We start from the raw sequence: 17,701 nt of genomic DNA, 5'->3' as shown, positions 1-17,701 counted from the left end.
ATTCTCTGTCACCCCCTTCTCCTCCTGCCCTCAGTCTTTCCCAGCATCAAGGTCTTTTCCAGTGAGTCGGCTCTTTGTGTCAGGTACGCAAAGTACTTGAGCTTCAGCTTCAGTTCTTCCAATGTTTTCCTTTAGGATTGACTGGTTTGATTTCCTTGCAGTCCAAGGGACTCTCAAGAGTCTTCTCCAACACCACAGTTCAAATGAATCAGTTTTTCGGCAGTCAGCCTTCTTTATGATCCAACTCTCATATCTGTACATGACCACTGGAAAAACCACAGCTTCGATTATACGGACCTCTGTTGGCAAAGTAATGTCTCTGCTTTTTAATATGCTGTCTTGGTTTGTCATAGCTTTCCTTCCAAGGGACAAGCATCTTTTAATTTCATGGCTGCAGTCACCGTCTGCAGTGATTTTCCTGCCCAAGAAAATAAAATCTGCCACTATTTCCACTTTTTCCCCATCTATTTGCCATGAAGTCATGGGACCAGATGCCATGATCTTCGTTTTTTTGAATGTTGAGTTTTAAGCCAACTTTTTCACTCTCCTTTTTCACCTTCTTCAGGGGGCTCTTCAGTTCCTCTTCACTTTCTGCCATTAGAGTGGTATCATCTGCATATCTGAGGTTGTTGATATTTTTCCTGGCAGTCTTGATTCCAGCTTGTGATTCATTCAGCCTGGCATTTCAAATGGTGTACTCTGCATATAAGTTAAATAAGCAGTGTGACAATATACATCCTTGACTTACTAATTTTGAGATTTTAAACCCATATACTGTTCCACGTCCGGTTCTAATTGCTGCTGCTTGACCTGCATAGAAGTTTCTCAGGAGGCAGGTAAGGTGATCTGGTACCCCTTTCCAGAGTTTGCTGTTATCCATACAGTGGAAGTAGATACATGAGTATAATTTTTTTCATTGTAAGCTAAAATTAACTTAAAAATGAAAAATTTTAAATTTGTAGAAAAGAAACAGTCTCTGGAGTCTTTTATTTGATCACTTTTTTAAAAAGTAATTTAAAAAATTTTTTTGTTTTTTAAAATTTATTTTTTTTTATTGAAGGATAATTGCTTTACAGAATTTTGCTATTTTCTTTATTATGCACTTTAATAATCTTTGACTAGTTATTAGTTTTAGTTTTGAGTGTTAACCTCTGCTGATAGATAAACTGACTGCTGCTAACTGAAGGATTATTCAAGAGTTTCTTCTTTTTCAATTCCTGTTTAATAGACCACCCTCCAAGAAGAAGTGAATGAACTGCAGTACAGACAAGAACAACTCGAACTTCTTAATGCTAATTTAATGCGCCAGGTAGACCGGCTTAAAGGAGAGAAAGAAGAGCGAGAGAAAGAAGCGGTTTCTTACTATAATGCCTTAGAGGTATTGTGATTATAGTAATACCAATTTATATAAGTTGTTTTCCAATTTATATAAGTTGTTTTCTTGCTAATCTTATCTCAAGAAGCTGAATTGTTTTCTCTTTTGAATTTAGAAAGCTCGTGTAGAGAAACAGGACCTTCAGGTGCAGCTAGACCAGGCCCTCCAGCAAGCCTTGGACCCTAACAGTAAAGGCAGCTCTTTGTTTGCAGAGGTACATATAAATATTCCATTGATTAAATTGGCATTTCACTTAATAAAAGCATAATTAAACATGTTATTATTTTCTAGGTCGAGGATCGAAGGGCAGCAATGGAACGTCAGCTTATCAGCATGAAAGTCAAGTATCAGTCACTAAAGAAGCAAAATGCATTTAATAGAGAATGGATGCAAAGAATGAAGGTAACAATTAGTGTAAGATTTATTAAACCTTATTTTGTATCAGTATGACTTGTACAAGTAATACACTTACATGATTATTTCTAGAACTACATGACCTTAGAAAAAATGTTTTTAATTGAAAGAGAGATCCCTTTTATATTTTATTTAAAAACATTTAATTCTGTGTAGCTTTTAGTGGTATATGTAACATCAATGGATTGACTGAGTTTTTAAGTATTACTCACTAGCCTTGAGTTTTTAATTCTTGCTCAGTAGCCTTGCCATTAGCTCTTTCTTTGTAATGGGAAAAATCAAGTATTAAAAAATTTTTCTGTTGTACTGTTGGACTGGTTTCTTTCTGAGTGTAGCCCTGAAATGTCTACTTCAACTAAAACTAGCTCTCTCACCATTCTTCAGTTCTCCCACAAAGGCTTATTTATAGACTGAAGTTTGAATTTCCTTTCCTTGGAGTTTCTCAAGTCATGCATATAAGCCCTTTTAATTTTAAGGTTTGTTGGGCATCATTTTTGTCGAATGGCTGGTGACAGAAAAGCATATGGAAATTAGATTCCAGTATTGTGCTAACCCTTAGATTCCTGATCTGTTGTGCCTAGCTCTCCTGAAGTGGTAATGCTTAATAGAAGTCTGTAAGGTTTCCTGCCTCTTTTAAGGATGATGAGATCTACCAAAGAAATAGGAAAGATCAGTGATTAAACTTTGGCATCAGATGAACTTGGGATTGAATCCTAGTCTCACTTGTTAGCTGTGTGACTTTGGACAAGTATGTTTATTTTTGGAAGTTGCTTCTTAAGAGTCGCCGTGGAGTTAAGTGAAGGCACAGCAGCGTGCTTACAAGGTTGGCAAATAGGACAGTGCTGACTTAACAGACGAGAGCTGTGCCTTTTATTTCTGAGGGTTTCAGTTGTGCTGTCTGGTTCACCTTGGCTCTCCCCGTCTGGGTATTACTTCTTTGTAAATTTTCTCATATTTGCTCTGTTTTCTTTTTGTATTTGTTGGGCTTTTGTTATTAATCTCTCTCAGTTCTGCTACCCCAAACTATCTTTAGACACAGGTAGCGCTCTGAATTTTGGGGGGATCGATGTGTCTAGCTTCCAGTATGAAAGTGAAAAGGTGAAAGTGAAGTCGCTCAGCGGTGGCCGACTCTTTGTGGCCCCAGGGACTGTAGCCTACCTCGCTCCTCCGTCCATGGGCTTTTCCAGGCGAGAGTGCTGGAGTGGGTTGCCCTTTCTTTCTCCAGGAGATCTTCTCGACCCAGGGATTGAACCTGGCCCCCCTGCATTGCAGGCAGATGCTTTACCATCTGAGCCACCGGGGAATTCCAGTGTGAAGCAGGAGCGAAAAGTGGATCCTTAAAAATGTTAAAAGTCGTCTTCGTCTCTTACTTATAACCATAGCTGCAACTTCATATCATTGCTGTACTCGAAAATGTATTTTAACTAATTCACACTTTTTAGAACTGCAGAAATTTCCAAAGGCAGAAAGGAATGCTAGGTTTAGGTTTTAGCTAATTTCCTTCTGATTGCTGTGCAACTCCAAGTTTAGGTGGAGTCATAATTAGGTTGATGGCTGCTCTTAAAAAATAACTTTATATTGAAGTTTGCTTCAAGATCCTTAGATTGCCCTTTACCTTTGCTTTCCATCCTTGTCCTTTGTAAAACTCACATTTGTGAATGTGTGTAGCTTAATAATTTCCCCCACTGAATACTACTGAATTTCATTAAAATTTTTGAGGAACTGCACCAGACCCTTAAATGAGAGTGCATATGGTGAGTACAGTATGGCATTCCACCAGGTTTCTTTACCACTTAACTGGTGACTTCTAGACCACAGCCATACAGTTCAACTATGTTTCACAGAATTACAGATAATTGTTATGGACTTCAGATACCAATGCATAAGTAGTCGAAATAAGTACTAAAGAGTTATGTCTGTAACTAGGCTATCTGAAATAAATATTTTCAATTTATTAAGAGTATTAAACTAGGCACAGCTAATTTGTTTAGCTTCTAAAATGAAGCCAAAGTAGTATAGTACAAAATATGAATTGTATCAAAAATATAGTTATCAGAATCTTCTCCCCCACTCAATTTTATGGGGGAGAATTTTTTTTTTCTAGTTACAGATCGCTACATTGCTACAAATGAAAGGGTCTCAAGCTGAATTTGAACAGCAGGAACGGTTGCTTGCCATGTTGGAGCAGAAGAATGGTGAAATTAAACATCTCTTAGGTGAAATTAGGAATCTGGAGAAATTTAAGGTATGTGTAAACACCTTTTAAAAAAAATAACAGTTTTTTGTTTGAATATCTTGCTACTTTTAACTTGAATGGGTTTCTTTATTATGTAATTAATCTATAGTTTCTATTGAGATTTACCAATATTTAATTTTTTCTTCCAGTTTCTTTTGCTTTTCAGTGGTTTAGACTACTGCTTCTTTTAATCGAGCCCCCATATTTGTTGTTGTTATTGTAAATTTTAACTCATTTATACTCAAAGCGCCCATATCTTAGGTGTACAACTCAGTGAGTGTTACATACATATACCCCCTTAAATTATTACCCAGCTCATGGTATAGGATACTTCTAGCATTCCAAAAAAGTCCTGCCATGTCCCTTTTGAGTGAGTACTCCTACCTTCTGACTTTGTACCAGCTTTACATGTGCAGATGCTCTGGAACTTCATATAAATGAAACCATTCATTACGTACGCTTGTTTTTGTCTTCCACTCAACATTATGTCAGTGAGATTGGTTCCTCCTGTCAAGTGTTACCAGTAATTCTTTTTTGGTGTTTTCTACCTTTATTTTTTGATGAATGCAAAGTAAGATTTTTGTCACATTGTCCAGTATTACATGGCAACTGGAATTTATACAAGTCTTTAGTAAACTATTTCAAAATTTTTGAAATTCAAACCACCAGGAAAGTTGTAAAATTATTACCGCATACCCTTCATGCAGATTGCTCAGTTGTCAGTTTCACCATATTTGCATTTTTATTTTCTCTCTCTCCATGTATATATATTTTTATCTGAAACATTTGAGAGTAAGTTGCAAACCAGGTATCCCCTTACCCTTAAGTTGTTACTCAGTGTTGAAGTTTATCTTTTATATAACCATAGTACAATGGTCAAATCAGGAAACTAACATTGATACATAGTTTTAGCTGAGCTACCTTTTACAGTTTAGGAATTACCACTAATGTCCTTCCTGGAATATAAAAATGACCAAATGCTTTCCTTTCTAGGGTCCAGTCTGTGACCATGTGTTGTATTTAATTGTCAAATCTCTTAAAGTCTCTAAAGGTCCATATAATTAAAGTTAGGAAAGATTGAAGGCAGGAGGAGAAGAGGGCAGAAGTGAATGAGGTGGTAGGATGGCATTACCAATTCAATGAACATGAGTTGGAGCAAACTCAAGGAGATAGTGAAGAACAGGGAAGCCTGGCATGCTGCAGTCCATGGGGTTGCAAAGAGTCAGACACGACTCAGAGACTGAACAACAACAATGTATTTTTGATGGGAATACTCCAGGAGTATTATTATACTTCTCAATATGTCACATCAGATGGCACATGATGTCTATTTGTACTGTAACATGTAATATTAACCTTAAATATTTCATAGGGAGTTACTTAGGCCAGGTATATATCTATTTCCCCTTATACTAAACATCCATTGATGATTCTTGCCTGAAACAGGTATTACTGTGGTGATTGCCAAATGATAATTTCAGTTAGAATAGTGAGTTAAAAAGAACTGTTCTCCTCCCTTATTTATATCACAGTCTTATAAATTCTTATTTTATCCTATGGACTGTAGTCTATAACTTCCTTATTTACTCTGTCCCAGATTTGACCAGTGGGAGTACTTCCTTACTCTGGCACAACAAAATATTCCTAGCCTTGGAATCAACATTTCTACAAGGAACGTAGGTTCCTTTCAATGAAGAAGGGTACTTAGAAACCAAGATCTGGGCACTGAGTGTGCTTATTGCTACTGAAATGTCATCACTTCTGGATTCTTTTAGCAGACAGAACTGGAAGTCTATGTCCATATTTTTAGTGTATTTATGTATGTGTTATATGCATGTGTAGGAATGTTTCATGTAAACAATTTTGTGTATTACATGCATATATATACACATAAACACATAATAAAACCTTCATTTCATACTTAATAGCTCCAGTTTGAGTCCAGTGCCACAGGGTTCATTGCCTACCCCATTTTTTCCAACAGTGAAAAACCTGACTCTTATTGTCCTTAATATATTTGCTTATTTACTCATTCTTAAAATATGTATGGTTTTGAAATTATTCATTAAAGTTCAGGATTTGTTTGCAGTTCTTTTTGTTTTTAACTTAAGGGTATATAGTCAAAATACTGTGTTCATAAATTTTGGTTGTTGTTCTGTCATTAAGTCTTGTCCAACTCTGCGGCCACATGAACTGCAGCATGTCAGGCTTCCTTGTCCTTCATTATCTCCCTGAGCTTACTCAAACTCACGTGCATTGAGTCAGTGATGCCATCCAACCATCTCATCCTCTGTCACCCCCTTCTCTTCTTGCCCTCAATCTCTCCCACCATCAGGGTCTTTTCAAATGAATCAGTTCTTCACCTGAGGTGGCCAAGTATTGGAGCTTTAGCTTCAGCTTCAGCGCCAGTCCTTCCAGTGAATATTCAGGGTTGATTTCCTTTAGGATTGACTGGTTTGATCTCCTTGCTATCCAAGGGACCCTCAACAGTTGTCTCCAGTACCAAAGTTCGAAAGCATCAATTCCTCTGCATTCAGCCTTCTTTATGGTCCAACTCTCACATCCATACGTGACTACTGAAAAAGCCTTAGCTTTAACTCAATGGACCTTAGAGTCAGCAAAGTGATGTCTCTGCTTTTTGATTCACTGTCTAGATTTGTCATATCTTTTCTTGCAAGGAGGAAGCGTCTTTTAGTTTTGTGGCCGCAGTCACTATCTGCAGTGATTTTTGGAGCCCAAGAAAATGAAATCTGACACTGTTTCTACTGTTTATCTATTTGCCATGAAGTGATGGGACTGGATGCCTTTATCTTCATTTTTTGAATGTTGAGTTTTAAGCCAGCTTTTTCACTCTCCTCTTTCAACTTCAGCAAGAGGCTCTTTAGTTCCTCTTCATTTTCTGCCATTTAAGTGGTATCATCTGCATATCTGAGGTTATTGGTATTTCTCCCAGCAATCTTGTTTCCAGCTTGTGCTTCATCCAGCCCTGCATTTCGTATGATGTACTCTGCATACAGTTAAATAAGCAGGGTGACAATATACAGCCTTGATATACTCCTTTCCCTATTTTGAACCAGTCCATTGTTCCACGTACGGTTTTTACTGTTGTTTCTTGACCTGCATACAAGTTTCTCAGGAGACAGTTAAGGTAGTCTGGTATTCCCATCTCTTCAAGAATATTCCACAGTTTGTTGTCATTCACACAGTTAAAGGATTTAGCATAATCAATGAAGCAGAAGTAGATGGGTTTTTTGTAATTCTCTTGGCTTTTCCTATGATCCAGCGAATGTTGATCTCTGGTTCCTTTGCCTTTTCTAAATCCAACTTGTACATCTGGAAGTTCTCGGTTCATGTACTGCTGAAGCCAAGCTTGAAGGATTTTGAGCATAATCTTGCTGGGATGTGAAATGAGTGCAGTTGTACATGATTTGAACATTCTTTGGCATTTCCTGTTTTAGGGATTGAAATGAAAACTGACCTTTTCCAGTTCTGTGGCCACTGCTGAGTTTTCCAAATTTGCTGGCATATTGAGTGGAGCACTTTCCCTTACCAATTATGAGTGTGTTGTTCATCTGAAATAGTCAGGTTTTGTCCATCCTTGTTGAATTTATGTACTCTTCCCAGTGTGTGAACATGAACATGGTTCTAAAAGTAAGAACTGTAGAGTTCTGCCCGTCTCCCGTTTCCTTCCACTCTGTTTACACCCCACCGGTTTGGGTAGCCAGTTTGTTTCTGATTTACTCATGCTCTGTTCCTTTTTGCAAAAAGAGCAGCTTTATGCAGGCTTTATTTTCCCTTTTTATTTCTTGAACAAAATGTGGCATAACACAGATAGTCTTTTATTTTAACCTGGAAATCACTTCATCTAGTTTAGAAAGATCTTCCTAATTAACAGCAAGAGAGAATTCTGATGTATGGACTCTCATACGTTCTCCTTTGTCTGGGTATTTAGATTATTTCCAGTATTTTTCAATTATGTACAGTGCTACAAAGTGTATTTTGCATGTATTGTGTGTTTCCTTATTATAGATGTATCATCCTGAATAATTCCTATAGTACAATTGCTGAGTCAAAGTAAACTAGCATTGTATCATAGTGCTCATTTCTCTGTCACCTCACCAATAGAATGTATTATTTTTTTAAATTTTTGCTGGATTGATAGATGAGAAATGGTATCTCGCTGTAGTCTTAATTTCTATTTTTGTAATAATGAGTGAATTTTAACGTGTTTTCATAGGTGTATTTACTTGCATAGGTATATAGAGAAACTGATGCATGTTTTCTAGTGGTGTTTGTACGGTTTCACATTTTAAATTTAGAGACCCGATCTCAATTGAAGTTTATTCTTGTGTATAGGGTGAGATATAAATCTCATTTTACCTTTTCCAAATAACTAGCCAGTTGTCTCAGCATCATTTATTTAAAAGTTAGTCTCGATAGCAGTGATTTAGTATAACATCTTTATCATATATCAAATTTTCACATATGCTTGAGTCTATTTCTGGATTTTCCATTCTATTTGATTGGCCTACTTTTCTGCACATCAGTGCCATACTTTTAATTTTAGAGGTTTTATAGTTATATTTTGTCTGGTAAGGCACTTCTCCCACCATAGCTTTTCTTTCTCAGCGTTTTTTCTGTCCTTTCATGTTTGTTTTTTCCGATGAACATCTTGTCTAGCTCAAAAAAAAAAGTTTGTTGGCATTTTTATTAGGATTACATTGAATTTATAAATTAACTTAGGGAGCACAGATATCTATCTTCTCACTAAAGAATTAATCACAGCTTATAAATGACAAACTTTGTAAACATTAATAATCTCTTCAACATTCTAAATTGTAGCTATTTATTATAAAATTAGCTATTAGTATAAAATTTTAAGTTTATGTAATTTTCTTTCTCTTACAAGAACTGTTGAAAGGACTGCAATTTTGGTTGAACTTGAAAAAAACATCAGTTGGTAGGTGTATGTGGCTCACCAGTAGACTCTGCACTATACTTTGAAAATTATGGCTTTAAATTAAGGACTTTTACCTGCAATCTCTGAATTTGTTTACATATTTTTAAGCAGATTTACATTTTTTTTCTTAGAGAAATTGTACAGAGATTCCTTCAGAATCTCAGAAGAGCGGGCACCGAAAATAACTATATGGATTTCCACTCTTTTTCATATTTTTGTTATTTATGGCTTTTTCATAAGGCGGGAATTAAGGCTGTGGGATTGGGATGAAAACTGACCTTTTCCAGTCCTGTGGCCACTGCCGAGTTTTGCACATTTGCTGGCATACTGAGGGTAGCACTTTCCCAGTGAGTATTTGTTTCTTCCATATTAAAAGCCAGGAGAGAGGAACCAGAGGGAGGACACAGGTGTGATTAGAAGCATAGGCTTTGGAGACAGAGCTGCGTTCAGGTTCTCTTCTCAGTCTACTTGCCTGTAGTATTGTGAGCCAGTTCCCTCATCTCTAAGAGAGAAATGCTCCTTATACCTGCTTCAGAAGGTGAGTGAGTTAAGTGGATAGTGCTTAGCACAGTGCCTGCCTCCCATATGATAAGCATTTAGTAGTGGTAACTGATTATTAATAAACCTATGCTAACCTAATTTATTATCTAAGTAGTAAGAAGTGTTGTTTTCTTTAGAGTTTATATGAAAGTATGGAATCTAAGCCTTCAGCCAACTCTGTTCCTCTGGAAGATGTCACCTATTACACAGATTTACTTCAAATAAAGCTTGACAACTTAAAGTAAGTGTTGGGTGCTTAGAAAGACGGAGACTCTGTTCACTTGCTTAATAATAAGTGGTGGTAGTTTTGTCTTTACATTGCCATAAGAAAGTTCCAGAAAAGAACAACAACAAAAAAATACCTCTGTACAGCAAATGATATTTATTCAAGATATAATTCGTACTGGTTATTGAAGACAAATACTTTCAATGAATAATTAAATGTTTTTAGTTCTTTGTTTTTTCCAAAGCCTTTCAAATTAGCAAGTATAAAGAACTTTAGAAAATGTTCTTATAACCAAATTTTTTTAGGAATAAATATCACGTAATTTAAAACTTAAGTTTATTTATACATGTGTAAATGTGGAAGGTATGCCCCTCTTTGTCTATTTCCTTTGAAAAATGCATGAGATTTTTTTATTTGAAACTGCTATTGTTAAATCTTATTTTGCTTATTGTTTCTTTATTAACTAAAAAACACCAGGGAAATATGTTTTACTAAGAGTTCAAATATATAATATAGTAAACAATTTGTGGGCTTTCCAGGTGGGTCAGTGGTAAAGAATGTGCCTGCCAGTGCAGGAGATGCAAGAGATGTGGGTTTGATCCCTGGATAGGGAAGATCCTTTGGAGAAGAAAATGGCAACCCACTCCAGTATTCTTGCCTGGAGAATCTCATGGACAGAGGAGCCTGACAGGCTACAGTCCATGGGGTTACAAGAGAGTTGGACACAACTTAGCAACTAAACAAATAGTTTGTACTAAAAACTATGTATTCCATGTGTTATGTTAGTATTCCTTGATTCTCTTTTTTTTATTAATGTAGCAAAGAAAATGAAAACACTAAAGGTGAATTGTCCATCCAGCGAATGAAAGCATTACTTGAGAGCCAGCGGGCTCTGGATATTGAGCGTAAACTTTTTTTAAATGAAAGGTGCCTCCAGCTTTCCCAAAGTGAAAATATGAAACTGAGAGCTAAATTAGATGAGCTGAAACTGAAGTATGAACCTGAAGGTATGAATGTATCATATATTTTGTCTTTTATATCATGAGAAGCTCTGAGAAATCATATCAAATTTTTTTCTTTCTACAGCTTTATGCAAACCTCATTATAAACTAATTTGTGACTATGTATCTATGTTTAATAAAATAAATGTATTGCTACAGAATTTGTAGGAAAGAGAACTGTGTACTGGATGTGCATGAATAAAATGAGTATTCCTTAACATTTGAGCCTTTTCCATTTAGGTTTGCAGCATCTTATGTAACCAAACAGTTCAGTTTTGTTGAGGCAACCGATGTTTAAGAGCTATATTAGTTAATAGTAATTGTTCATAGAAAACCTAAAAGAATGGAGTCTAAGAATGTGATTGTTCTTAGGCCAAAAAAAGTTCTGTTACATGTTCTAGGTTATACATTTTCAGCCATTTTTGCCCATACACCGTTCACATGCCTACAACTCTCTCTTCATCATTATTTCAGGGACAGGAGTTATTCTCAACAATAGGGGGGAGATTGTCAGCAATAATAAGGTTTCTTTATAGTTTAAAAAGGCTTCTCTTTCTCTCATCTTTTTCCCCTTCTCTGATTAATAGACTGTCCTGATTAAGAGTTATCCATTTCAAATTTCAAAGGTCTGCTGAACTAAACAGTGCAAGCAAAAGGAAGTATAGTAAATATCGATGGCGTGGATTTCAAAGGAGCAGTGCAAGAGAAAGGAAAAATAATGATTTAAAAGCAATACTGTAGAGCAGGAACACCAGCCCCACAGTCAACTGTGGTTCCTCCAACTTAATTAATATTTTGATTTTGAAAATGAAAGACATGTTAGTTTTGGAAAACAGAAAAAACTGTTTTAGGACCATTATTCTGTGACTGTATATCTCAACCTGCATAGGGATGGAATGATGTTATGTTAATCCTTATAACACACACTGAGTGTTCACTCAATTAGTGCTTTTAATTCCCATTTTATAGTTTACAAAAACATAGCTCATGCTTTAGATTAAGTATAAAAGCATATAGCCGTTAACACAGTGCTTTGTACTTAGTACTTGATCAGTGAATGATTATTATTATTCAAACTTTAAAAAAAGAAAGAAAACAGTGGCTCAGAGAGGTTAAGTACTTTTCCAAGGTCACTCAGATGCTGAGTGTTGTTAGCACTGGGATTTGTACCTGGATAGCTTGACTCTTATCCACTATATTCTTCCTAATTTCCATGCTGAAGCCCCATGCAACTTTTATAATAACCTCAGTTCAGTCAGTTCAGTTGCTCAGTCATGTCCAACTCTTTGCAACCCCATGGACTGCAGCACATCAGGCCTCCCTGTCCATCATCAACTCAATACTCAAACTCATATCCATTGACTCTGTGATGCCATCCAACCGTCTCACCCTCTGTCATCCCTTTCTCCTTCTGCCTTCAATCTTTCCCAGCGTCAGGGTCTTTTCAGATGAGTCAGTTCTTCATATCAAGTGGCCAAAGTATTGGAGTTTCAGCTTCAGCATCAGTCCTTCCAATGAATATTCAGGACTGATTTCCTTTAGGATAGACTGGTTGGGTCTCCTTGCTGTCCAAGGGACTCTCAAGAGTCTTCTCCAACACCATGGTTCAAAATCATCAATTCTTCGGTGCTCAGCTTTCTTTATAGTCCAACTCTCACATCCATACATGACTACTAAAAACCGTAACTTTGACTAGATGGACCTTTGTTGGCAAAGTAATGTCTCTGCTTTTTAATATGCTGTCTAGGTTTGTCATAGCTTTTCTTCCAAGGAGCAAGCATCTTTTAATTTCATGGCTACAGTCACCATCTGCAGTGATTTTGGAGCCCAAAGTCTGTCACTGTTACCACTGTTTCCCCATCTATTTGCCATGAAGTAATGGGACCAGATGCCATGATCTTAGTTTTCTGAATGTTGAGTTTTAAGCCAAAGTTTTCACTCTCCTCTTTCACTGTCATCAAGAGGCTCTTTAGTTCTTGTTTTCTGCCAGAAGGATGGTGTCATCTCCATATCTGTGGTTATTGGTATTTCTCCCGGCAATCTTGATTCCTGCTTATGCTTCATCCAGCCCAGCATTTTGCATGATGTACTCTGCATATAAGTTAAATAAGCAAGGTGACAGTATACAGCCTTGATATATTCCTTTCCCTATTTGGAACCAGTCTGTTGTTCCATGTCCAGTTCTAACTGTTGCTTCTTGACCTGCATACAGATTTCTCAGAAGGCAGGTCAGGTGGTCTGGTATTCCTGTCTCTTTAAGAACTTTCCAGAGTTTGTTGTGGTCCACACAGTCAAAGGCTTTGGCACAGTCAATAAAGCAGAAGTAGATGTTTTTCTGGAACTCTTGCTTTTTTGATGATCCAACGGATGTTGGCAATTTGATTTCTGGTTCATCTGCCTTTTCTAAATCCAAGTTGAACATCTGGAAGTTCATAGTTCACGTACTATTGAAGCCTGGCTTGGAGAATTTTGACCATTACTTTGCTAGCATGTGAGATGAGTGCAATTGTGTGGTAGTTTGAGCATTCTTTGGCATTGCCTTTCTTTGGGATTGAAGTAAAAACTGACCTTTTCCAATCCTGTGACCACTGCTGAGTTTTCCAAATTTGCTGACATATTAAGTATTACACTTCACAGCATCATCTTTTAGGATTTGAAATAGCTCAACTGGAATTCCATCACCTCCACTAGCTTTGTTCGTAGTGATACTTCCTAAGGCCCACTTGACTTCACATTCCAGGTTGTCTGGCTCTGGGTGAGTGATCACACCATTGTGATTATCTGGGTCATGAAGATCTTTTTTGTATGCCTAGAAGAAAACATTTAAGTGTTCATTCCTGCGGTCAAATATATTGAGGTCCCAAGGAAAAATTTATCGCCAGATAACCTTGAAAAGATATAGTTAATGGAATCCATAAAAAAGAAAGAATTAAAGACAGTGTATTTCAGTAAAGAGATGAATAAGTTTTAAAGAAACAGGAGTGGAAAACAAAGGAAAAGAAATATATTTATAGCTAGTTCTACCTTATGTTGATTTATCTTTGATATATTGACTAGATACATTTTTCAATTGTTTTTATTCTCAGAGAAAATTGAAGTGCCTGTACTCAAAAAGAGACGTGAGGTCCTGCCTGTGGATGTAACCGCCCCTGATGCTGTATGTACTACCAGTGCTGCTGGGGAAGGAGTTCATAGGTTACCACCACAGAAGGAGGAGGCACAAGCCGATTCTGATGGTTTGGAAGATAACTTGCAGCTAGAAAAGACAGTTTCTGTGAGCACTTCAGGAGTCATTCTCTCTCCTTACAAAAATCTGCCCATGGATATTCAGCCAAGAAAGGAAAAGAAGTGTGTGAAACTTACAGGAGTTCCCGCTGACTCGGAAGCCTTAAGTGAAAGAAGTGGAAACACCCCTAACTCTCCCAGGTCAGTGTCATCTTTCCTTCAAGGCAGCGAGCAGCCCTCTCCATCTCGTCTCTATCGCTGCATGAACTGTGCTATCTGCTTCTTAATCTATTTTCTTAGTATTGCATGCAGTGTAATTCCCCAGTTTCATCTACCTACCTTCCAATTTTCTAAAACTTTAAGAAAGACTAAGATGATTGCAAGGGGAAAAGACTGAAAAGGGGAATTATTTTAAACAGTAACACTTCTCTGTGTCACAAGTTCAGTACATCTCTGAATGTCTGTTGTTTTGAATAAACGTAGTTATTTTTTCCTGGCTCAGGAGTGACCTGAAAGAAAAATACTTTACCCCCTAAAAGGGCTTTCTAATTAGGCTTAAGAAATTTCAGCCTTCCAAAAAACTGTTAGGTAAATTTTTTTTATGGCTTTTGAAATTATTTATTCTAAGCCTTCAAGCAAGTGCTTTAATACCTATTCTGACATTTTAAAATATCAAAGGTAATTCATTTTCAATTTACACCCAAACTTCAAAGCCTCTAGTTTCTGCATAATTGAGTTTGTGACTAAAAAGAGGAGGTGTCAGACATACATGTCTGTAGGAATTAACATTTTAAGGTCCTTGTCCTTTTTTAAAAAATTTTAAAATAATAGAGACCAGAAAGAAGGTAAGAGAAAGTGAGTGGAAGGGAAAGGCAGGTACAGTGACTGAGGTTAGGGTGGTGTAAAAACAAACACATTCTTGATGTGTGTAGCAGAACCAAGGGTGGACAAAAAAGAAGAGAATGAGGAACATGGAGAAGGTAAAAAAGGATGATAAAAGATGAAGGATGTCTTTATGCAGTGGAATGATAGTGGAATTAAAATAAATAGACATTTTTAAAATTAAGCATATTGGTATGAAAATGGTTAGCTTAGATTGTCTGCTATGAAAGGAGATCCTTCAGGTGCTACTAGGTCTTTAAGGTGCCGCATCAGTCTTAGTGGAGAAGTACGAAACGAGACATGCTACGTTTTACTGAATGTGGTAGTCAACAATGACAGCATTTCAGTAGTAGTGCAGCTTTGATTGTTAATTGGAGTAATGTATTACTCCACTTCTCGAATTTTTATGTAATAGCATTATAACCTGTAAGTCACTTGAACTAAAAGCTTAATATTCTTAAGGAAAAAAGTACCTTTAAATGAATGCTATCTGACACACACACGGTTTTGACTAATTGTGAATTGAATTCAACTTAAGCTTGTGTATATGTGATTCATTGTGTTTGTGTGCTTGACCATTGTATATTTCTGGAGGTGAATTTCCAGAATTGATCAGTGCAAATCTTACTTTGTTGTCTTCATTTCTTCTTCTGCCTTTTGCTTAATAAAAATTATTCAAGCAAATGTTCAGCTACTTGTTTGACTCAAATAGCATGTTGAAATTTTTTTGTCTTGCTAGTTAAACAAAAACAAATAAAATAGCAAAACATTTGTTTTTGTGTGTGTGTGTGAGTCCATCTGCTAACTTCAGATGTTTCCAATCTTTTGCCCTCTGCATGATTAATTTAGACACACAATCCTATGGTAATATTATAATAATAAACATGGCTTCTATTAGGAGATTCACTGTTGCATGCTTTATAAATTTAATTGATGCTCTTGCTATAAAATATCTGTATAGGCACTTTAAAATATTTCTTCATTGTTTATTTTTTTCTTAAACTATTATTTTGCTAGTTGAAATTAGAGTTTTTTAATGAGATATTTAGATATCTATTCATGCAGCCCAGGATTCCTTGTTAATTTTTGTCTTGCATTTGCCTTTTGTTGAGTCATGTTAACATTAATACAGTGCTCTAGCATTAAACATTTTGTTAGATATGTTTATCATGATAGGTATCATTATATTTTAATTCTTTATTTTAGACTTTGCCATGACTTTTTATCAGCCTTAAAGATATTTCTTTGAAACATTTGAAAAATTAAGCCTATTGATAGAAAATGTTTTTAGTGAGGCAGTGATTTAGTTCTTTTTAATGGTATTGGAGTCAACTGTAATTTTTCTTCTTAAATACCTTAAAAAAAAATCACCTTGTCTCATTAAGAGATCCATTATACTATGGGATTGTTTCTTCTTTAATTTTTCCTGACCACATTTGAATTCAGAATGGATGCTTTAATGTCTGTAGGTTAGCTGCTGAATCAAGGCTTCAAACAGAAGTTAAACAAGAAACTGCAAGCAAACTGGAAAAAGCAGCTTGTAAGAAATCACACCCTATTGTATATGTATCCTCCAAGTCAACTCCAGAGACCCAGTGCCCTCAGCAGTAAAGACTTTTCCTTTATGAGAATAAGGTACCACTTGCCCCAAAGATTGCTCTGGAGCTTAAATATTGTCTTTATCTGAGGATACCTTCTTGCAGCCTCTTTTCCTTCTACTCATTGCGCCAGGAACCGGTATTTTCATGCTTTGACCAAACATTCAAAATGTGATTGTGATTCTAACCAGGAGAGTTCCTTAAGTGATGAACTGTGAATCACACTGAATAGACTATTAACTGAAGGAAAGTGTTATTATAAATCTGTTGGTTGCATTGTATATAGATTATTAAAGTACCTTCAGAGCCATATATACTTGAAAAGAGAACACATTATTATATTTTCCTATGTACATTTTTATGAATGTAGTTTTTCACTATGTTGTGAAAATAGAAAACTTTGTTTAAAAATATATTGTAACTAGATTTTGTCAGTGTTTAAAGCATGTATGTTCATCTTTGTATTCATCTACATGATTTTTGTTTCGATTACATGAAAAATACAATTTTGAAATTTAAAATAAAGCTGCTATAATTTTATCTCCTTTTTGTTTTTTTAGTCTATATAGATTATAGTATGTTATCAAAGGGAATAAAGGAAGAAAAATGAAACCAGGGATTCTTAATTCCCTGGTACATATAAGTTTTGTGTGTATGCATATATATATATATATATATATATATATGCATACACACATAATATATATTTTCAATTCTCAGCTTTCCAAATAAAAACTTTTTTTCCTGTAAGTGATTACAGCCTGGTCTGTAACTTAATTTCATGTATACATTTGATGGTGTATTAATTGAGAGAAGAGAGATTTATTTTAAGGAATTGTGTTTTGAAAATAAGGAGGCTGACAAGTCCAGAACCTACAGAGTGGCCTCTCAGGTAGCAGACCCAAAGTAGAGCTGATGTCACAGTTAAGTCCAAAAGCTGTCTGCTGCAAAAGTTTCCCTTTTTCAGGGGAGGTTAGCCTTTTGTTTTATCCAGAGCTTCAGCTAATTATATGCATAGGCCCACCCACATTCGGGAGGGAAATCTGCTTTACTCAGAGGCCACAGATTTAAGCGTTAATCTCATCCAAAAGCACACACAGAAACATCTAGAATGATGTTTGACATTTCTAGGCTTCATAGCTCAACCAAATTCACACATCCTTAACCATCACGTTGGGTTAATTAGATAAGTCTATTGAAATATATTAGGTAAAAGGAAATTGCCCCTCCCTTTTAAATAAATA

The 17,701-nt window shown here is 36.1% G+C and overlaps 1 protein-coding gene across 5 annotated transcripts in view; it reads left to right on the top strand.

Moving 5' to 3' along the window:
- Positions 1-16,997, top strand: part of SPDL1 (spindle apparatus coiled-coil protein 1) — a 30,919-nt gene extending 13,922 nt beyond the window's left edge. For 4 of the 5 annotated variants that reach the window (XM_070476859.1, XM_070476858.1, XM_070476861.1 and 1 more), the window contains exons 5-11: positions 1,229-1,378; positions 1,491-1,589; positions 1,667-1,777; positions 3,894-4,034; positions 9,663-9,766; positions 10,571-10,758; positions 13,839-14,940. In XM_070476859.1, coding sequence (XP_070332960.1) covers positions 1,229-1,378; positions 1,491-1,589; positions 1,667-1,777; positions 3,894-4,034; positions 9,663-9,766; positions 10,571-10,758; positions 13,839-14,374 — 1,329 coding nt within the window. In that variant the 3' untranslated portion in view covers positions 14,375-14,940. Of the gene's footprint in view, positions 1-1,228; positions 1,379-1,490; positions 1,590-1,666; positions 1,778-3,893; positions 4,035-9,662; positions 9,767-10,570; positions 10,759-13,838; positions 14,941-16,328 lie in introns of those variants that run through there. The other variant, XM_070476862.1, reaches the window with a different exon arrangement.
- Positions 16,998-17,701: the final 704 nt, after the last annotated feature.

This window comes from Odocoileus virginianus, chromosome 14 (assembly GCF_023699985.2).
Source record: "Odocoileus virginianus isolate 20LAN1187 ecotype Illinois chromosome 14, Ovbor_1.2, whole genome shotgun sequence".
NCBI lineage: Eukaryota > Metazoa > Chordata > Mammalia > Artiodactyla > Cervidae > Odocoileus > Odocoileus virginianus.
This window is presented reverse-complemented; position numbering and strand designations above follow the sequence as displayed.